At 42.2% G+C, this 23,394-nt stretch overlaps 1 protein-coding gene across 1 annotated transcript in view; it reads left to right on the top strand.

Moving 5' to 3' along the window:
• Nucleotides 1-23,394, top strand: part of LOC135503852 (polypeptide N-acetylgalactosaminyltransferase 18-like) — a 94,341-nt gene that overhangs the window by 25,856 nt on the left and 45,091 nt on the right. Inside the window, exons 2-3 of the mRNA XM_064922021.1 lie at nt 12,213-12,408; nt 13,150-13,316. Of these exons, the coding sequence (XP_064778093.1) occupies nt 12,213-12,408; nt 13,150-13,316 (363 nt within the window). The remainder of the gene's footprint in view (nt 1-12,212; nt 12,409-13,149; nt 13,317-23,394) is intronic.

Raw genomic sequence — 23,394 nt, 5'->3', positions numbered from 1 at the left:
GCTAATCCACAGGCACCAAGTGTAGTGGGAGTCAGATCAACATGATAGGAGGCAACAGGAGACACGCCTCCACTGACTGGTTTAATAGAGTGGCACATCTAACATGTAGTCTCTCATCTGGTCTCTCTCTCTTAGTCTCTAAGAGACTGAAAAATGTACCCAAACACAAGAAACAAAACAATGTTTTTGTGCTGTTTTTTTAACATGTACTTTACTTTGGAGAGAGAAAAATGTCCCCTTCTGATGTTCTGTTATTTTTCATTTTCTAGACTGGAAATTTTGGAATAGGCCATATTTATAATCTGTGAACCACCCATTGGTTTCCTAAGGGATGTCAGGGTGAGTGTGAGACATGTGAGTGCCTTCCTGAAGGGCCTAGTGATTGTATTACTTTAATGAGCAGAAAGGAAGAAGGAGCAGGGTTAACAATAGCTTGTGGGGAGCAGAGGCTACCCTACATCCAAACTTTGGCAGTGTGTTTTTCCCCTCTCAGGAATAAACCCAGAGAGTAGGCCTACTCCCCACCACACCCTTCTTCCTCCCCGACTCCCAGAGAAAGAACAATGTCAGGAAGACGTGTCAGCCACTGATGTGTTCTAATGAGAGTGCCCCTTTTACAGAACCAGTCAGAGAACTTCATCAGTCTCCACTGGGGCCCAGTATGACAGAGTACACAGCCTCCCAACCTGTGAGCACGTTAATTGGCTATTAGCTGTAATATGTGCTTTCAAGCAAGCGGGCGCTGGCACCAACCAAACTACAGTCGTTGAGAGAGAAGTGATACAGTATGTCATGGCACTGAGCTGAGCTGTGTAGAGTTGGAGTGTAAGCTAATTGTGCATTTATTTTCACAGGAGAAGTCTTGTTCTGTGAAGATGCGAGTTGTAAAGAGCTTTGAGTGTTGAAAGGGGGGGGGGGGGTGATGGCTGGATTGGAGTTATGTAACCTTGTAGCATGAATAGATGACGGGTGGTAGAAGTAGTGGCCGTATACACACAGGGAATGACAACATTTCTCCACCTCCTTACCCCACACATTCTAGAGTTTTCCATGTCAAGAGGTGATTATGCAGCTCATTAAAATAGCAGCACCATTGGTTCTTTATTTAAGTGGCAATTTCGCATGTTGGAGGTAATGTTTGTGTTCTGGTCCAAGTTTTTGGGGGTAATAATTCTTGGCCGTGTGCATAAGCCAAAGTATTCCATCTGTCTATCCACATGGGATGCTGATGCTGTTCAATGAGCCAGGTGTTTCTCTTGTCTCAGTAGCACACTAGTGTCTATTCAACACCCCAGCTCACCTGAAAAGAATCCACCCAAAAACACAAATTCCTTTAATTTAGTGTTAAATAACACTAATATGTGAACAAATGTTTCATTTTGGTATTATAATAAGGTTGTTAGGAACATGGAAAATTGTTGTGGAAATCTGTTGCAGCTTAAGTCGACTACAAAATCCACAAATAAAATAAAATTGTATTTGTCACATGCGCCGAATACAACAGGTGTAGGTGGACCTTACTGTGAAATGATTAACTACAAGCCCTTAACCAACAATTCAGTTCTAGAAATAGAGTTAAGAAAATATCCAGTTGAAGAGGGAGGTGTTTAGTCCCAGGGTCCTTAGCTTAGTGATGAGCTTTGTGGGCACTATGGTGTTGAACGCTAAGATGTAGGTGGGAAAGGGCAGTGTGGAGTGTGATTTGGGATTGCGTCATCTGTGGATCTGTTGGGGGGGTGTGTGAATTGGAGTGGGTCTAGGGTTTCCGGGATGATGGTGTTGATATGAATCATGACCAGCCTTTCAAAGCACTTCATGGCTACTGACGTGAGTGCTGTGGTGTGGTAGTCATTTAGGCAGGTTATCTTCACTTTCTTGGGCACAGGGACTATGGTGTTCGGCATGTACTGCAGGTATTACAGACTCGGTCAAGGAGAGGTTAAAAATGTCAGTGAAGACACTTGCCAGTTGGTCCGCACACTCTAAGTACACGTCCTGGTAATCCTTCTGTCCCTGCTGCCTTGTGAATGTTGACTTGTTTAAAGGTCTTGCTGACATTGGCTACGGAGAGCATGATCACACAGTCATCCGGAACAGCTGGTGCTCTCATGTATGCTTCAGTGTTGCTTGCCTCAAAGTGGGCATAAAAGGCATTTAACTCATCTGGTAGGCTCACGTCACAGGACAGCTTGCGCCTGGATTTCCCTTTGTAGTCCGTGATAGTTTGCAAGCACCGCCACATCCAACGAGAGTCAGAGCTGGTGTAGTAGGATTCAATCTTAGTTCTATATTGACACTTTGCCTGTTTGATGGTCCGTCTGAGGGCATAGCAGGATTTCGTATCAGCGTCCGAATAAGTGTCCCGCTCCTTGGAAGCGGCAGCTCTAGCCTTTAGCTCGGTGCGGAAATAGCCTGTAATCCTGTGTGGAGTAAAGCAATGCTCTCAATGCTCTCTCTATGAACTTGCTGGCTAGCTAGCTAGGTAGCTAACAAACGTAGCTAGACACAATAACACCAAAGACAATATCAGCATGTAACGTAGCTGCTGTAGTTGGTGCAGTTTGTTTAGGCGATTTTACAGCTATCAATTTAGTCTAAAATCATACCATGTCCAACCTACAGATCGATGTGCCTCACAGAGTGGGGTCAACATTCGCAACAGCAGATATACTTTTGAGAAGATTGGAAACGTTGCCCATGCTACGTCAATGAGCAACGCGGTGCATTCTGGGTGATTCTGGGACAAGGAGTGCTCTCCTTCAAGGAGTGAATGGGAGACTGTTGGACACTAGCTCAAAAATCCAACATTAGCACGAATTTCATAAGCAAGACATCAACAAGAACATTATAAATATTTTCCAAGATGTGAGATTAACTTTAGCTTTGGAATCGTTACATAAGTGGCTTTTGAGGAAAATAGGCACGTTTCTCGACATAACACTGACTTTGAGAAGGGATTGTGTGACTATTAGCTTAGCAACTGCATGTCGCAGCATGACAACTTGAGCGCGATTGGTCAACAGTCTGCTGGGTGGAGTATTATAAGGTCCATCGTTCATTGGATTCCAATCTCCTTTCTATAATATCTCTGGCAATGGCAACATGCAATGCACCCTGAACAAAAGAGGCAGACAAATAGGAAAAATGTCCTAAGCCCTCCATTAAATTAGAAATTTCTCGAGGTTGGAATATCGCAAAAATAAGATCAACGGCTCATTCGAGAGACGACATCCTCCAGTTATGACATCGGGCCAGTATTGAAATCGGACATGTATGATAGACGTTTCGCGATCTAAAAGTCGTATTCCTATTAACTTCCAGTGTAGTGAGAGTGACTTTGTCACAATGTTGCGTCATACTGGACGGATTTGGGGGTAATAAGGTTACACACAAGGGCAATTTATATATATATATATATAGGTGTGTACTGAGGGTGTACATTTTTCCTATATTTTCTGTCGACAGTACTCTTATCACAGTGATTTCTTCAGAAAGGATACTGTTGGTGTTTTGCGGGGAAAGTGTAATTGAAAATGATAGCATGATACGATAGCTTTAAAAATATAATAATAATTTGTAGTCCGTCATAATGATTTAATTGGGTTGGAAAGGGGATGTAAAGGGTTAATGTAGACCTTCAGTGTGTTTTCTTCCCTCTGTCTCTGCTGACCTCCCCTCACTCTGCTGGGGAGCCATCATCATGTATATCATCTGATAGTGTTTGATATGGTGCCTCATGGTACAGCAGCACAGATGAGAGCTGTTGAGTCTTAATTACCTATTATACCCCAGACGAGACATTCATCTCACTGAACAACTGAGGAGAACAGCGGTCGGCAGGCGAGAGTGGAGCTCTGGTGCAATGTGTCTTATTGTGCTGAAATCCCTGTTTTCCCATAAAACAGCAGAAATCTTCCCTCGTAAGGTTCACCCTGGGTTGGTTCTGTGTGTTCTGTCATGGAGGTTAGCATAGGGAACATGTTTTCCTGCAGCGTACAGACCTGTTCACTGTATCTAACTTTGTCTCACTCTGCGGTGGACCACCTTTTGTAAACCTCCCCCTTGCCTCTCGTTGCCATAATCCCTTTGCTATATTGTGCTGTTTGCCTTCCTGAACCAGGAATAAAGGCACTTTGTGTGTCCTGTTTCCCTCTTCATGTTGTCTCTCAGCCTTCCTCCTCTGTGGATGTGCCACAGTAAGCACATGGCCCTAACTGACTTGTCCTGATGGGCACACAATGGAGCGCACTGACTGACTCACTTCACCAGGCTGGGCTGCTGCTGATAAGCTCTGGGCCTATGTTGCTGCTCTCTGTGTCTGGACCAGAGCCATCACAGTTTAAAGCAAAACCCGCTGGGTCCCCCTTCCTGAGCCCTTCAAAACCCACCGCATACACACAGACACACAGACACACACTCCCACCCACAGAGAAACAAGCCAGGAGAGAGAGACAGGCAGGGTGTTCCTCTTCCTATTACAGGAGTTGCAGTTGTAGGTTACTTAAATGGAACCGCTCAGTATTATCTGAGGAACGCTCAATTCTGAGAACACTTACCTGTTCCTATGTTTGTCCTGTACCACTGCGGTCCTTCCGACGTGTGCTTAAATTCATACTTTTAATAAAAACTTTTATTGAATTCAAGACACCAAATTTTTCCTCATTTGTGTTGCTCATCTCAGCGTGAATGCGCTTGGTAACTCAATGTTGTTGCTAACCAATCACATGACCAGCTATCAAAACTCAGCATTCCTCAGCCAGACATGTATTGACATGCATCCTCCCTTTCCTTCTACTCTCCCTCTCCTTCTCCTACTGAAACATCAGTTTATCTGCCTCGTGTCATGTTTTTGAGATTCCTTTCTTCTGCCTTCTACATTTTTTAAGTCTTGTTTTGTTGAACTGCGATTGGGACTTGTGTGTCAGACGAAAGTGGGATAAAACGACTAGGTATAAGCATTTATAAATATATTAATGCATTCATTTATAATTTATTACACAGACTTGGTTCATAGTGTTACTGAGTTCTCGACACTCTCCATTGTCTTAGAGGCGATCCTCACTGAATTACTGTACCATTTTTGTCAGAGAGCACTGAGCATGCAGCAGTTGAGTGGTCCCTCTAATGTGTTCAATAGGCAAATGAGGCTGCCTACATGTTTTAGGGGTTTCTGAGTTCTTGTCCCAACAAAAGAGCCTTTGGGATGACACACTGCCCATACTATTACAAGTTGCCTAGGTTACCCTGTCTGCAAAACATCAACCCCTGACCCAGCCGGCGCTCTAGCCTTTCACTCCTGAGGAAAGAGTCTCAGAAGGCCTAATTAATCACCAGCACAAGTAGTCACATGAATGAGCCTGGAGGCATGTTTGCTGGGATTGGCAGACTTTTAGAACATCATCCCGGTCTGAGCCTAATCACTATGTTCTTCTCCCATCAAAAATAGAAACATTCCCTTGCTATTCAAACATTCCCATTGCCTGCCTACCTATGTTTGACCATTGCCTGCCTGCGACCACAATTCCTGCCTTCTGCGAAGGCTTAATTAACATCTGCTGCACTCTGCGTGTGAATATACACCTTTTTCTCCCTGAGTATTCGTTACACTTACGCTACCCATCTCCAGGTATTATAGTGCCCTCCACTAATATTGGCACCCTTGGTAAATATGAGCAAAACGGGCAGTGAATTTTTTTGTTGTTGTATTTTTTATCCTCTTGGTCTTTTATTCAAAATATTCACAAAAAAATCTCTATTTAAATAAAACAAATATTTTTCTCATATATGTGTGCCACAATTATAGGCATCCCTTCATTCAATACTTTGTGCAACCTCCCTTTGCCAAGATAAAAGCTCTGAGTGTTCTCCTATAATGCATAATGTGGTTGGAGAACACATGGAAAGGGATCTGAGACCATTCCTCCATACAGAATCTCTCCAGATCCTTCAGATTTCGAGGTCCACACCTGTGGACAATCCTTTTCAGCTCATGTCACAGATTTTCTATGGGGTTTAGGTCAGGGGACTAGGATTGCCATGGCAAAACCTTGATTCCGTGGTCAGTGAACCATTTTTGTGTTGATTTTGAGGTGTGCTTTGAATCATTGTTCTACTGGAAGATCCAACCATGGCCCAGTTTAAGCTTCCTAGCAGAGGCAGTCAGTTTTGATTTAATATATGTTGGTACTTGATGGAGTCCATAATACCATGTGTCCTAACAAGTTGTCCAGGGCCTTTGATTGAAAAACTCCCACAACATCAAAGATCCACTACCATACTTCACAGTTGCGATGAGGTACTTTTCTGCATGGCTGTCTTTCTTTATTTTTACTATTTTCTACATTGTATAATAATAGTGAAGACATCAACACTATGAAACAACACATATGGAATCATGTAGTAACCAAAAAAGTGTACAAATCAAAATATATTTTAAATTTGAGATTCTTCAAATACCCACCCTTTGCATTGTTGACAGTTTTGCACACTCTTGACATTCTCTCAACCAGCTTCACCTGGAATACTTTTCCAACAGTCTTGAAGGAGTTCACACATATGCTGAGCACTTGTTGGCTGCATTTCCTTCACTCTGCGGTCCGACTCATCCCAAACCATCTCAATTTGGTTGAGGTTGGGGGATTGTGGAGGCCAGGTCATCTGATGCAGCACTCCATCACTCTCCTTCTTGGTAAAATAGCACTTATACAGCCAGGAGGTGTGTTGGGTCATTGTCCTGTTGAAAAACAAATGGGATGGCGTATCGCTGCGGAATCGCTGCGGAGTGCTGTGGTAGCCATGCTGGTTAAGTGTGCCTTGAATTCTAAATGAATCACAGACAGTGTCACGAGCAAAGCGCCCGCACACCATAACACCTCATTCACCATGCTTTACGGTCGGAAATACAAATGGCAGTTGGAACCAAAAATCTCCAATTTGGACTCCAGACCAAAGGACAAATTTCCACCTGTCTAATGTCCATTGCTCATGTTTTTTGACCCAAGCAAGTCTTTTCTTCTCATTGGTGTCCTTTAGTAGTGGTTTCTATGCAGAAATTCAACCATGAAGGCCTGACTCAAACAGTCTCCTCTGAACAGTTGATGTTGATGTTTCTGTTACTTGAACTATTTATTTGGGCTGCAATTTCGGAGGCTGCTGTCACGTCGGCATAAATGATTCGGGAGACAGGTGCAGGAATGCATAATAGTTTTTTTTATTAAGCCCAAATTATGGCGTGCCGTGTAAGGGCACGGGGATGAAGACCAAACAAACGCTTATGCGGCTGCCGAAGTTGTGTCATCGTCGGACAGGCCAGTTGCGGCGGCGTCGGACTGACCAATAGCAGTGGCGTCGGACGGGCCAGTTGCGGCGGCGTCGGACTGACCAGTAGCAGTGGCGTCGGACGGGCCAGTTGCGGCGGCATCGGACTGACCAGTAGCAGTGGCGTTGGACGGGTCAGTTGTGGCGGCGTCGGACTGACAAGTAGCAGTGGCGTCGGACGGGCCAGTTGTGGCATCGTCGTAAACTTTCAACGTTATTGACAATGATGGACTGTCGATTCTCTTTGCTTATTTGAGCTGTTCTTACCATAATGTGGACTTGGTCTTTTACCAAATTGGGCTATCTTCTGTAAACCCCCTGTATAACTGATTGGCTCAAACTCATTAAGAAGGAAAGAAATTCCACAAATTAATTTCTGTGGTGTACTCCAATCAATATTTATTTTTGGCTTAACTACACTGCTTATAATTACTATATTCTGTCATCTTATACATGTACCACCTAATAGGATTTAGTTTTATTTTGTGTATGTGTGAGTTAAGTTTTGTTTTGTCCTCTATATGGCCATCCCATTCAACAGTACAATGAATGTCAATGTTTGTATCACTGTCTTTTTTAAATGTATTTTTATTGGAAAATAATAAACATAATATATATTTTTTAAAGAAGGCACACCTGTTAATTGCATTCCAGGTGACTACCTCATGAAGCCGGTTGAGAAAATGCCAAGAGTATGCAAAGCTGTCATCAAGGCAAATGGTGGCTATTTGAAGAATTACAAATATAAAATATATTTTGATTTAACACTTTTTTGATTATTACATGATTCCATATGTGTTATTTCATAGTTGTTGATGTCTTCACTATTATTCTACATTGTAGAAAATAGTAAAAATAAAGAAAAACCCTTGAATGAGAAGGTTTTCTAAAACTTTTGACCGGTAGTGTATACCCCAGTCAAACAAGAAGTCATGGGTTACCACTTAAGTGTTCCTAATCACTCTGGTGAACTTAAAAAACGTAAAATATGAATGGGAAAATACTAAAGTTAGATTTTACTCCTAAGAATTTATAGGGGTGCCAATAATTGTGGTATTCATGTTTCAGAGAAAAATGTAACTTTTTTTCAATCATTATACTTAAATTAAAAGGTTAGATTTTTGTGAATATTTTGAATGAAAGACCAAGCGGATAAATAGCAGAGATTTCTTTTCACAGCCCATTTTGCTCATACAGAATTTACCAAGGGTGCCAATATTAGTGAACACTGCACTTTGAGTGATTGAACTGTTGTTCAAGCGACTCTCGTGATTATTCATAATCATACACCATATTTCACAATGTTCTTTCTAATTAGCATGTGACCAAATACAGTACTTACAGTAGATATTGGCTGCATTGCAAACACGTAAAAGACACACCCTTCCCCTCAGACCTCAAATTACTTGGACACTTCTAATGACGTATGAGGATTTGACACTTGCAGGACTCGTTCGTCCCACGGTTGTGTATTCAGTCATCATGGAACCACCGGTAGTGTCGTGTGTGTTTTATATGCGCTAGTCAATTATGATTTGCATTTCATATCTTGGCTGGAAGACAACGCATACTATCCGACGATATGAAGTAAATTGAAAATTACAATGTATAAGTGTGATAGCAGGGAAAGTTCAATGAGCAAGCTAACTTTTCCAAAAGCTAGCCAAACTAAAACATAATTACTTTTATGATTCATGTTTTTGACGTCATGCGCACAGTTTCTAACTTATTTAAAAAAAAAAAACTTACACTTGTATGTAGATGTTGGTTTTAAGTTTTGGTATACATTTCTTAGCGTTTCTACAATCATCACGAATTGAATTATGTGGCGTTTCAGGCCCCAGAGTGAACAGATTTGTACATTTGCACAGTTGCCCACTTCCCTTGCTTGGCTAATTGTTTGGACCGACGGCAAAGATGGTCGTGGGGATTCCACCAAGGGCATAAGGCCAGGAGGGTGTGTCTTTTAATGAGTTTGAAACACAGAGAACAACAAGGTTGTTTGTTTCATAGGAAAGTCCAATGCAGCTCTGCATACATACCACTGACTCAAGTAATAAGATTAAATGCTATACTTTGTCACCATAGCAGGCTAGCAAGGGCAGAGATGCTGCACTGATTTATAATGCAGTACTGTGTTCCTGATAAAGACCTTTACCTACAGATAGACAGACCATTGGAGGTACTGTTTCCTGTCTCTAAAAGTATACCATTCAATCTGAGGTAAACAATAATCAACCTTCTGCTATGTTTATTTTGAGTTTTAGATCATTCATTAAAAGCACATATTTCCTTCTGAATTTGTTTAATGTTTAACAGTAGCATTTCTTGTTAATGTTTATCTATTCTTGGTTTGGAAAACACATTTTTGATACCTGGAAAAGAAATGGAAATGTTTTTTCCCCCACTGTTTAGCTTAACATCCTTTCTGTGAAAGGGTAATGGTTCATTGTCGTGCTGCCATCCAACAGATTCTCATAGTGATGTTTCAACTTTCAACTTTAGTCTAATTCTCACCCCATTTTTTTTCTTCATATGACCTCATGTTAAGGGATATTTAATTTGGCTTGTCAAAGCAATTGTTTTAGTCTGCTGAGTGGATCTGGAAATAGCTGGAGGCAAACTAGATTTGTTTTCTCCTTGACATTTTGTTTGGTTTCATGTTAATTATCTCATTTTTTTCTTACAGTATGTTGTTACCCAGGTTTCTGAATAAAACACTGTATAATAGTACATTTGGATATGAGTTACCTTATTTTTTCTTCATGTAGTTGTCTGGGGAGTGTGCATCCTATCACATGCCCACATCTGACAAACCATTCAGCCCAGGGACCTCCCTGATCCCACAGTCTCAGTGTCCTGACCGGTGCCTCTGGAGCTGTTCTCCCTTACTGTTCTGTTACAATGGCCGTGCGCACTCTGCCTTGTTTTGTCAAATCAAATCAAATGTTATTTGTCACATACACATGGTTAGCAGATGTTAATGCGAGTGTAGCGAAATGCGTGTGCTTCTAGTTCCGACCATGCAGTAATATCTAACAAGTAATCTAACAATTTCACAACAACTACCTTATACACACAAGTGTAAAGGAATGAATAAGAATATGTACATATAAGAATATGTACATAAAAATATATGGATGGCCAAACGGCATAGGCAAGATGCAGTAGATGGTATAGAGTACAGTATATACATATGAGATGAGTAATGTAGGGTTTATAAACATTATATAAAGTAGCATTATTTTAAAGTGGCTAGTGATACATGTATTACATACATTTTTTCATTATGTTAGTGATGGCTGTTTAACAGTCTGATGGCCTTGAGATAGAAGCTGTTTTTCAGTCTCTCGGTCCCCGCTTGTATGCACCTGTACTGACCTTGCCTTCTGGATGATAGCGGGGTAACAGGCAGTGGCCCGGGTAGTTGTTGTCCTTGACGATCTTTTTGGCCTTCCTGTGGCATCAGTTGGTATAGGTGTCCTGGAGGGCAGGTAGTTTTCCCCCGGTGATGTGTTGTGCAAACCTCACTACCCCCTGGAGAGCCTTACGGTTGTGGGCGGAGCAGTTGCCGTACCAGGCGGTGATACAGCCCGGCAGGATGCTCTTGATTGTGCATCTGTAGAAGTTTGTGAGGGTCTTAGGGGCCAAGCCAAATTTCTTCAGTCTCCCGAGAACCAGTGGGCTTCAGTCTCTCACACTGTCTGTGTGGGTGGACCAATTCAGTTTGTCCGTGATGTGTACACTGAAACCAATGACTACTCAGTGACATCCCCAATCCCCAACTTTTGGCTAAACCCCTTAAACAATGACTGTCCTCCTGGTAAACTTGAGCCCACTGTGGTCACCATGTGAGATGTATATTTGAGAAGAAATAGGAGACCTTGTAGGTTTAAGGTCTTCACAGCGGCCAGAACAAAATGAGCAGATTGAAAACCTACAGCACTTCAGCTTGATTTTCTGCAGTTTTTTCTTGGATGATTCTGGATCTATTGAAAGCTCCTAGATAGACACACTACACTGAACCATCATAACAGAACCTTTTCCACTGATCCCCTTTAGAGTAATTTATGATGTAGCGACATTCAAGATTTGCACAAATGTCTTTTTTCCTTGTCTTCACAGCGATAATAAATGTCATCGAGCTGTACAACAATGTCACATTCAAATCACACTGCAGCGTTCAGCATTACAGAGCTTCCAGATGTATGCTTCTGTCCTCACTCTAACAGTGTAGAATCCCTCCACACTGGGATTTAAAGGAATGAGTGCATTAAATGACAGCCCTGGGGCATACAGTGTGTGGCTGTGAGAGTCATAGAGGAAGACGCAGGATCTATTTAAATTCAATTGGAGTAAACAGTGTAATCACATGTACCAACTGTCTGTCTGTTTGACAGATTTAATGTTTCACTCTATCACGCTCACTGGAGCTTTCATTTTTATTGGCTTCGTTAAATGTGTCTTTGGTTTACACACTACTAGCCTCTGGCTGCGTTCTCTGAAGGCTCACATCACAATGCTTGACTATCTTTCTCAGTGACCATGGAAATCTATTATCTTGAAAAGCTGTATAAATGAATACAGTCTCTTTTCTATCGCAGTATATGAATGAAATACTATACAATTATTTACTCAACATTCAGAACTGCATATTGATATGAGTATTGTTACTGCTTTCTAAGGTGTGATAGCTGTGTGAACATAAGCAGTGTAATGTCAATTCATTTATTAATGCAAGAGCTTTACTATGTCTTCTAACGGTGGTTACATTGACCTTGTTATTGAGGTGTTGCTCTCACCTCTCATGCACCCTCATTAACAGGCAGGGTCTATGTGTGGCTGGTTTATACAAATATTCATTTTCTCTCTCTCTCTCTCTCTGGCTCCCACAGAAACCCCCCTGAAAGGAGAAGATGTTCTAGGAGACAAATCATTTTCTGACTCGTCCCTGTTTGCCCACTGGGGTCAGGAGCTGAGCGCTGACAGCCGCAGGGTGGCCCTGAAGATGTTCCAGTACTACGGATACAACGGCTACCTCAGCGACCGCCTCTCCCTGGACAGAGCCATCCCAGACCTCAGACCTGATGGGTATGTTGAGCTATCTGAATGAAGCACAGAAAATCACTGAGAATATCACCCACTTAAACTTCTGCTGTCCCCCCAAGTCATACCAGTAGCCCAGGGGCTAACAGAACCTTCATATCCAGACTGTCTGAATTCACTATGGTCTGACTATAACACACTAGTTGTAATAGTTTTGGATACAGACTATACGGAAGAGCACACATTAGAGTCCCCACTTGTTTGACTTTGTGGAGATCATAAAAAACATAGCTGCCTAGTGGGTTTTCATGTTGAGAATATGCCTCTGCATTTGTCTCAAGCCCTGTTTTGACTGGCAACCCAGAAGGGAAGTGTTACTTCAAAACAGTGGGGTGCAATTTTACCTCCCATAATTACCAACTCTTGTCTACCCAGTAGGAGCATAAAAGACCCTCACTCCCCTTCTCTGTCTATCTGCGGTTCTCATACAATAACGTTACATTGTGAAAAGTGTCATATCTTATCCCATTGTTTGCTTCAGATGCTTTAATCTGGATCACACTGAAATACACGTAGTGTTACTGTCACATCTGCTGTTGGGTTTGGAGGTCTGCCAGGGACATTAACATAACAACCACCTCAACATTGAGACCACAAATTGCCCAGGCGTCTGAGAAACAGACACATCTTTTTAATAATCGAATGTTATTGCTTTGAATGTGCACTTCTCTAAATCAGGTCCCTTCTTTCCACACGCCGCTTACATCAGGTCTGTTTTCTCCCCAGGTGTAAAAACATCACGTATCCATCTAACCTCCCTCAAGTCAGCATTGTGTTCATCTTTGTGAACGAGGCCTTGTCCGTCATCCTGCGTTCCATCCACTCTGCCATGCACAGGACCCCCTCCCACCTCCTCAAAGAGATCATCCTGGTTGACGACTACAGTGACAACGGTGAGCATCATTAGACTGTATTGAACTGAAATGACCCAGGATGAAAGTGTATTGCAACCAAGTGTTTTGTTTGAAGCAGCCGTAGCTTGCCCATATTTTGTTTGATTGCCTTTTCCTTTGAGAACTAGAGCGGCGGTACTTTTCTTTCGCTCTGGGTCTTGGCTCTGTTGGACTCCAGTTTATAAGTGGGAATCTTCTAGTCTTAGTCTGCAGGAAACAAAGGGGTAATTACTATCTTTCTATAATCTAGCTCTTTAATGTCCTTAATTATGGGCTGTGCTCACTGGATTTAAAGGATAGGTGAAAGAATACTAATTAGCAGGAAAAGCAGGGAGATCTGCCTGATGGTAGATTACTATCCAGAGAGGTAATTAAGTATTTTGAATTTTATTATTGCCTCCCAGCTGTGTGAGCTCACTGGTTCTGAGATCTGTCTCAAACTGTGCCTGGTTTAAAACACCAGCTGATCCTATGGAGTCTCACCACAAGCACACAGTCTTTTAAAACAGTGCAGCCATATCGGTGAGCGGCCTGTGTCTACTGTTACTAATGACCACCGTCACACAGTCTGGTGTGGAGGGGAAGGCTGATTAAAGATGACGCCAGCTGTGAGATGGAAGCTAACGTCCTGCTGTTGTAGAGTTTGTGCAGGACTACATCACTAAAAGTCAATAATGCCAGCTATCAGTTGGTGTAGACTGGTGATTGGAGAGAATGCTGATGGGTGGGTCAGTGGGTTGAGGTCAGCCAGAAGAACCACATACTCTCCCTGCTGGGATAAGAACTAATTTAAAGATACTCCTCTTTCCTTTTTTCCCTCGTCTCTTTCCTCCTCTCTATCCGGTTGTGCACTCAACCTCCTGCACCCTTCTGCTAATCCCTAGGTACCTGAGGCACACTTTATTGCCTCAGCGAGCTGACAGCCTCCTGGGACAGTCCATTATTACCTGGGTACGGGGGGTAGGCTGAGTGCACTTATCTGGAGATGCCATCTGTTTCCCACCTATGTGAGGTGAAATTCCAAAGGTTGTTGCCGTCCTCCCTCAGCTCAAGTGGATTACCGTGTCCCATGGAATCTTTGATTTTATCATGTAATTGGGAGGCAGAGAGCAGCCCCTGAGGTCCCTCAGGAAAGCTAGTCGTGCCGTGACATTTTGCTAATGGCATTGCAACCTGTTTGGCAGAGCATTCTGTCAGATTCACTCTGATAGATTTATCCTTATCATTATCGTCATGATTGCTAATCTTATCTCTACTAAACGTTGTCAGCCTGTTGACCCATGGTGCTGCTTAGGCCATTTCAGGGGGTCACCATCTAGCTGCTGTCCTCCAGCACCAGGAGCATCATAATGTGAATCTCTGTCTGCAGAGAGAGTTTTCCTCCACCTCCACCCAGCATTAGCATGCAGGAGACACTGTGACCATTGAGGGGCCAATTTACCTGGCTGATTGGATGATGTACCCGGCCTGAGGAAGACATGTTTCCGTGCCACAGGGACTCTGACAGGTGTCCAATCATCTGATTGATTGGAGGAAGGCTCAGAATTTCATTGGAAGCCAAGCAGAATTTGGAATGGCTGCCAATGACTCCTCAATGTTTCAACATTGAACTACACACTACTGTATTTTAGGATAATTGTAAACAGCATAACTTACAGTATATTGTTTGGAATGTTGTCGGTCCTTAGTTGAACCTGTCATCTTGTGTATTTCACTGTATTCAAATCAGTATGAAGTCATCTGACAGGGTTGTATCAGAGTGAGTTTCTAAATGATTATCCTTACGAACAGACAATGAGAACCCCTTAGGCACATCCTAACAGCCTTGTTATCCAGCTACTCTCCATTGCAGGGAGAAAGGCTGTATATCACAGGGCTGGAGAAAGAAGCATGAAGGAGGAACCATCGTTGTCTGTCCACTCTCTCTGTCTCTCTCTGTCTCTCTCTGGTCCCTCATCATCTTCTCTCAGACTCCATACATCAGTCTCTCTAACGTTTGCCTTTTCTCTCTCTCTCTCGCACTCTCTCTCTCACTTTATTTTCTCTTTCCCTCGCTGTCTCTTGGTCTGGGCGGAGTGATGAGGATTTGTTCATGTATTACATTCACAGCCCTGACAGAGTTGCCAACCCGAGCTCATTTTGAGTGATGGATGGCAGCCTCTGTGTCTCTCCAACTCCCAGCTTTTAGCTACAGAACATACAGAAACTTTGACTCAACAACAAGGATTGGGTCCATCCCCCTGGATTATAAACTCCTCAACTGTGCTCGATTTAGAAAGACACATTTGGAATATAGGAAACGGCTTAACAGTGAGCTCCAAAAGTATTGGGACAGTGACAAATTTGTTGTTGTTTTGGCTCTGTACTCCAGCACTTTGGATTTGAAATAATACAATGACTATGAGGCTAAAGTGCAGACAGTCAGCTTTAATCTGAGGGTATTTTCATCAGCATAATAAACAAGCAGACAGTCTGCACTTTAACCTCATGGTCATTGTATCATTTCAAATGCAAAGTGCTGGAGTACAGAGCCAAAGCAACAACAAAATAGTCAGTCCCAATACTTTTGGAGCTCACTGTATATCATCACCTATTCATTATGCTTCTTATACAGATGTAAGATCTTAAGCAAAGCCCAGTTTAGGTCACCTAGCAGCACGAGCTCTTAAGATAGATGGGGGCAATCAGTTCACATATGGTGTCCAGAGCACAGCTGGGGGCAGAGTGTGGTCTATAGCAAGTGACAACGGTGAGAGACTTGTTTTTAGAGAGGTGGAATTTTTAAAGTAGAAGTTCAAATAATTGTTTGGGTACAGACCTAGATAGTAGGACAGAACTCTGCAGGCTATCTCTGCAGTAGATTGCAACACCGCCCCCTTTCGTCGTTCTATCTTGTCTGAAAATTTTGTAGTTAGGGATGGAGATTTCAGAGTTTTTTTTTCTAAGCCAGGATTCAGACATGGCTAGGACATCCGGGTTGGCAGAGTGTGCTAAAGCAGTGAATAAAACAAACTTAGGGAGGAGGCTTCCAATGTTAACATGCATGAAATCCAAGGCTATTATGGTTACAGAAGCCATCAAAAGAGAGCATCTGGGGAATAGGAGTGGAGCTAGGCACTGCAAGGCCTGGATTCACCTCTACATCACCAGAGGAACAGAGGAGGAGGGATAAGGGTACGGCTAAACGCTATGAGAATTGGTTGTCTAGGACATCTGGAACAGAGAGTAAAAGGAGCAGGTTTCTGGGGGTGATAATATAGCTTCAAGGTATAATGTACAGACAAAGGTATGGTAGGATGTGTATACAGTGGAGGTAAACCTAGACATTGAGTGATGATGAGAGTGATATTGTCTCTAGAAACATATTTGAAACCAGGTGATGTCATCGCATGTGTGGGTGGTGGAACTGAAAGGTTGGATAAGGTATAATGAGCAGGGCTAGAGGCTCTACAGTGAAATAAGACAATAAACACTAACCAGAACAGCAATGGACAAGGCATATTGACATTAAGGAGAGGTATGCTTAGCCAAGTGATCATAAGGGTCCAGTGAGTAGTGAGGTTGGTTGGGGTCACTGCGATTTCAGACAGCTAGTTGGGCCATGGGTAGCAAGCTGGCAGAGGATGGAGGTCTGTTTTTAGCCACCTCGTGCGTTTCCGTCGGTAGATTAGTGAGGTTCCGTGTGGTAGAGAGGACAAATCCAATTGGCAAAAAAATATATAGTTATAGTGACCCAAGAAAATTGATAGACCTATTCAGATAGCAGCCGATAAGACAGCTAACGATTAGCGGGCCGCAGATGGGCGTTCAGGTTACGTCGCGACAGAGGGACCAGTTGGATAACTCCCTCGGGCAGGTAACGTCAGTAGTCCAGTCGTGAAGGTCCGGTGGGGATCCGTATCGGCAGTAAAACGGGTCCGGATAGGTGATTGATTCCTGGCTAGCTTCTGGCTAGCTTCTGTTGTGGATTTCAGATTTGAGGTGAATAATTTTATTTGTTTAAATTGGTGAGGCGGGTTGCAGGAGAGTGTTTTGAAGTTGAGTTTTTAGAAGAAAAAAATCTATATATAAAAAGATATGCGAAGAAAAGATGTAAATATATATATATACACGGGACATGACAAGATAAGAAAATAATCCTGCAGCAACAGGAAATGTGAATTATTATGTGTATTATAATTAATGGACATTGTTGTGGGGGTTAATACATTTTTCGTGAGGGAAAAATCAAGTCTGAAATTTAAAAATGCAAGACTTTTTAAACCTCAAATACACTACACGTTTTAACTTCTTGAAACTCCCCATCCCGGATCCGGGATCGTGACTAAGCCTCAGGCTCATTAGCATAACGCAACGTTAACGATTTCTGAAAATCGCAAATAAAATTAAAATAATGCGTTTGCTCTCAAGCTTAGCCTTTTCTTAACAACACTGTCATCTCAGATTTTCAAAATATGCTTTTGAACCATAGAAATGGACTAATTTGTTTAAGAGTATGCAAAGCTAGCATAGCATTTTGTGTAGCATGTAGCACGCAACATTTTCACAAAAGCCAGATAACCAAATAAATAAAATCATTTACCTTTGAAGAGCTTCTGATGTTTTCAATGAGGAGACTCCCAGCCACATACCAGATGCGCAGTGTTTCCTGAAAGCGTCTGTGTGTAGGAGAAATCGTTCCGTTTTCTACATTGCGCCTGGCTACAAACGAACCGAAAATGCAGTCACCTACAACGTGAAACTTTTTCCGGATTAACTACATAATATCGACCGAAACATGGCAAACGTTGTTTGGAATCAATCCTCAAGGTGTTTTTTCACATATCTCTTCATTGACATGCAGTTCGTGGAAGCTTGCTTCCCTCTCTGTGTCCCATGGAAAAATACTGGCAGGTGACTTTTGCGCACCAATTTCGGCGCAGGACACCGGGCGGACACGTGGTAAATGTGGTCTCTTATGGTCAATCTTCCAATGATCTGCCTACAAATACGTCACAATGCTGCAGACACCTTGGGGAAACGACAGAAAGGGCAGACTCATTCCTCTTGCGTTCACAGCCATATAAGGAGATCATGACAAACAGAGCCTCAAAAATCCTTGTCATTTCCTGGATGCCATCTCATCTTGGTTTTGCCTGAAGCTCACGTTAAAGGGCACGCACAGAGAAGATATTTGTATTTCTGGACACGTCAGAGTGTTTTCTTTCGAACAGTAGCAATTATATGCATAGTCGAGCATCTTTTTGTGACAAAATATCTTGTTTAAAACAGGAACGTTTTTCATCCAAAAATGAAATAGCGCCACCATAGATGTAAGAGGTTAAAGGAAACTTGTCCTGCAACAGGGTGATCAAATTAATATCCTACATCTGTACTGTGCATTTTGTTTTTATAGCAACCTATTATGTCCATGATTCTGCAGTTGTCTTCATTAGCTTTTTCCACAAATGTACAAAACAGAATAATCTTTATGAAAGGAACGTTGAATCTATATGAAAAACACTTTGCACTTGATGACTTCACAAATCGAGAGGATGTTGCAGTTTTGTGCAGCTGGGTACTCCCACAGCTCTAACTGTAGGACTGTGCCTATTACATTCAAACATGAGAATTTCTTAGGAAGCTTCAGTTAGGATATCAGTCATAAAAGATTGATGTTCTTGGTCATCAGCCGTTCCCAGGGTAATGAACCTGTAACTCCATGTGCTTTATTATGATTCATTAGAAACCATTACACTTCATCATTCTTCTTCTCAATTCACACACATCTGAATCTCTTAATTATTAATTGTATAAAACAAATGACTTAATGCTGCTGATGAAACGTCATCAGCACGTGTCCATGAGGTGCCTATTGCTTTCCTGAGGAGATGGATAAAGGGAATGATCTGAACAGAGAATGCCATGTAGCTACTCCCCATTCCATCACTGAACTGATATGTGCCACTCTGAAAGCATTAACACAATTTGTGAAACATCTAGCAGCTTGTAACCAACGCTCCTTTTCTGAAAAGGAACAGCACCACCATTCACAGCACGTCCAGTTGAGCTATTGAACTTTACACAATGATTGATGAGGGACACATTTTGCTCAAGGATAAACAAAACGCTAGGGTGCTCAGCCAAAAAAGAACAACTATTTCAAGGGCAAGGTTCTCTCAGAACACAATCTACTTGACCTGAACTGGGACTGCATAGTGCTGGAGTGGTTATTAGAAACAAATGTAACCATTGTATTATAAAATAATCTAATTTAATCATGTAGGATTCATATACTTTTTTCCAGATTCTGCTCCATGTATAATTCTTATATTTGCTGGGAAATGTATGCTGTCCTTGAAATCACAAGTGTCTTACGCCTAGTAGAGATCTCATGTGCTTTTTTCATTCAGCGAGAGTCTATGGTACCTGGAGCTCAACTCCCTCAGACAATGTTTAGTATGCTGCTGTTCACTATGGGAGAAGATTAGAATGGAGACTGCTGCTTGAGGGGAACTATGGCTGCATTATGGAAAACAATGAGGAAGCAAAATGGCCAAGTAAAGCTAACACTCTCCATTCTCTACTTACCTCTGCTTGGGTTGTAATGAAATCAATGCCTCTGAGTATAAATCAAATCCAATTTTGTCACATACACATGGTTAGCAGATGTTAATGCGAGTGGAGTGAAATGCTTGTGCTTCTAGTTCCGACAATGCAGTAATAACCAACGAGTAATCTAACCCAACAATTCCACAACTACTACCTTATACACACAAGTGTAAAGGGATAAAGAATATGTACATAAAGATATAGGAATGAGTGATGGTACAGAACGGCATAGGCTAGATGCAGTAGATGGTGTAGAGTACAGTGTATATACATATGAGATGAGTAATGTAGGGTATATAAACATAAAGAGGCATAGTTTAAAGTGGCTAGTGATACATGTATTACATAAAGATGGCAAGATGCAGTAGCTGCAGCAAGATGCAGATGTTTAAATGAGTATAGTATATACATTTACATTTGAGATGAGTAATGTAGGGTATGTAAACATTATATTAAGTGGCATTGTTTAAAGTGGCCAGTGATACATTTTTACATCAATTTCCATTATTAAAGTGGCTGGAGTTGAGACAGTATGTTGGCAGCAGCCACTCAATGTTAGTGGCCAGCACTGCCCAGTTGTGCTGATGTTTTATACAAACATTGTATACTCTATCGCCTGATGTTGCAAGAATGTTCCCTGTACACATTTCTATGTTATTACATAACCGGGTAACCTAATGAGAATGTTTGGGGAATGTTCTGTGGTGGTTCTGTGGTGGTTGTTACAGACGTTACAGACGTTTTTCGTGAACATTCCAAGGATATTTCATTAAAAAAAAATTTGGAAGAAAAACAACATTTTGTTATCTAAAACATTCTTTGAGTGAATGCTTTTGGGATGTTATCATTCTAATGTTAGATAAAACACAAACTAGAACTTAATGGGAACCTTAGCTAATGTTCTAGGAAGGTTCCCAGTTTGCTGGGTAGCTACAAATGCTTTCTCAAAGGTTCTTCAGTGAATCTCGGTGGAGCGCCATCAACATAGCTGTGTGTTGTAATGAGTATACTGACTGAAAGGGAACCACCCCAAAAAATGTAGGCAGGGAGGCCTTCTGTCCCATTCTCTGTAGATCCATTAGTGTTTACAGTAAGTCATTACTCCCAGGGGGACTGTTTGGTGTGGTGTTACACATGGTGAAATGTGTGATTATTGGATTATGGCTGACAGCCATACAGAGCACAGTGGCTGTACTGTTTAGGGGTCCCTCTGTTCCTGGCCTGTAGTCGTACCATCTGGTGAATATTGCGAGAGATGACTGATAGCACGTCAGATGCAAACAAGCAGGTGCCTGGTGGGGGTGTGCGAATTAATTGACCACATCTCTCTGCTTTATAATGATGCTGCAGAACGCTGAGACTTGAACAATGGCACTTTGGAAGAGTTTAACTATCTTCTTCACACTGTAGGCATTTCTCTGGAGGTTTACACAACACAGCTCATAAAAGTGTATTTAATATTCTTTGTAATTGACTGAAACCTTTTGGATTGGCTGGCATTTCATAGGCTGCTATTCCCCAATGTGTGATTAGTGTGAATGTAAAGATTCCCTGTCCTGTAGAGGGAATTGTAATGTCTCAGGTTTTTAAGTCAGTGGTACCACAGAGTTCCAGTTAGCACACAGGTGAAACCACTATCTGTCCGCTGACATCAGTTGATATCAGGTGGTTGACCTCATGTTTCCTTCAGTCTGAGACTTGGCTTGACATTATGTTGATTAGTAGCCCTTTACACTCGTACCCTGATACAAGTTGAAAATGGCAGATTTGGACACTGATAAGCACCTAAATGGGAACGCAGTAGCTGTACAGTTACATGCTATACATGACGCCAGAGCTCAGGTTCTTTACAGCTCATTATTGAATGACTGCCGTTCTGAACTTGAGCACCGTGCACGACAATAAAAAATGAGGCAGCGTGATGTTTCAGTTTACATAATGTTTATTCACTTTTCAATTCACATTAGCAACAGAACGTCATGTGCCACAAGAAGATTCGGCGCTCGGCAACGGACATTTACTGTAAATATTCCTATGAACTATCTCAGTAGGCTTTAGCCACAACTAGTATGCTTTAACTATGCAAGTGACTTTTTATCTTAACCAGATAACACATTTGAAAAAGGAACCAAACCACATTACACTCTTGAATATAAGGCAACAATTCACAAGCATGTGCAGAAAATAAGTTGTCCAGTAGCAGACAATAAGTTGGCCAGTAGCAGACAATAAGTTGTCCAGTAGCAGACAATAAGTTGTCCAGTAGCAGACAATAAGTTGGCCAGTAGCAGACAATAAGTTGTCCAGTAGCAGACAATAAGTTGGCCAGTAGCAGACAATAAGTTGTCCAGTAGCAGACAATAAGTTGGCCAGTAGCAGACAATAAGTTGTCCAGTAGCAGACAATAAGTTGGCCAGTAGCAGACAATAAGTTGTCCAGTAGCAGACAATAAGTTGTCCAGTAGCAGACAATAAGTTGGCCAGTAGCAGACAATAAGTTGGCCAGTAGCAGACAATAAGTTGGCCAGTAGCAGACAATAAGTTGGCCAGTAGCAGACAATAAGTTGGCCAGTAGCAGACAATAAGTTGGCCAGTAGCAGACAATAAGTTGTCCAGTAGCAGACAATAAGTTGGCCAGTAGCAGACAATAAGTTGGCCAGTAGCAGACAATAAGTTGGCCAGTAGCAGACAATAAGTTGGCCAGTAGCAGACAATAAGTTGGCCAGTAGCAGACAATAAGTTGTCCAGTAGCAGACAATAAGTTGTCCAGTAGCAGACAATAAGTTGTCCAGTAGCAACAATAAGTTGGCCAGTAGCAGACAATAAGTTGGCCAGTAGCAGACAATAAGTTGGCCAGTAGCAGACAATAAGTTGGCCAGTAGCAGACAATAAGTTGGCCAGTAGTTAAGTTGTCCAGTAGCAGACAATAAGTTGGCCAGTAGCAGACAATAAGTTGGCCAGTAGCAGACAATAAGTTGGCCAGTAGCAGACAATAAGTTGGCCAGTAGCAGTAGCAGACAATAAGTTGGCCAGTAGCAGACAATAAGTTGGCCAGTAGCAGACAATAAGTTGGCCAGTAGCAGACAATAAGTTGGCCAGTAGCAGACAATAAGTTGGCCAGTAGCAGACAATAAGTTGGCCAGTAGCAGACAATAAGTTGGCCAGTAGCAGACAATAAGTTGGCCAGTAGCAGACAATAAGTTGGCCAGTAGCAGACAATAAGTTGTCCAGTAGCAGACAATAAGTTGGCCAGTAGCAGACAATAAGTTGTCCAGTAGCAGACAATAAGTTGGCCAGTAGCAGACAATAAGTTGGCCAGTAGCAGACAATAAGTTGGCCAGTAGCAGACAATAAGTTGGGCCAGGAACCGAAAGGCTGCTGGTTCAACTCCTCGAGCCGACAAGGTGGAAAAATCAGCAGTTCTGCCCTTAAGCAATGCAGTTAATACCCAACAAAAACTGCTCCCGGGGCGCCGATTTGGACGTCGA

Source organism: Oncorhynchus masou, chromosome 2 (genome assembly GCF_036934945.1).
Source record: "Oncorhynchus masou masou isolate Uvic2021 chromosome 2, UVic_Omas_1.1, whole genome shotgun sequence".
NCBI classification, from domain to species: Eukaryota; Metazoa; Chordata; class Actinopteri; order Salmoniformes; family Salmonidae; genus Oncorhynchus; species Oncorhynchus masou.
Note: the sequence above shows the minus strand (reverse complement) of the source record. Positions and strands in the feature narration are given on the sequence as shown.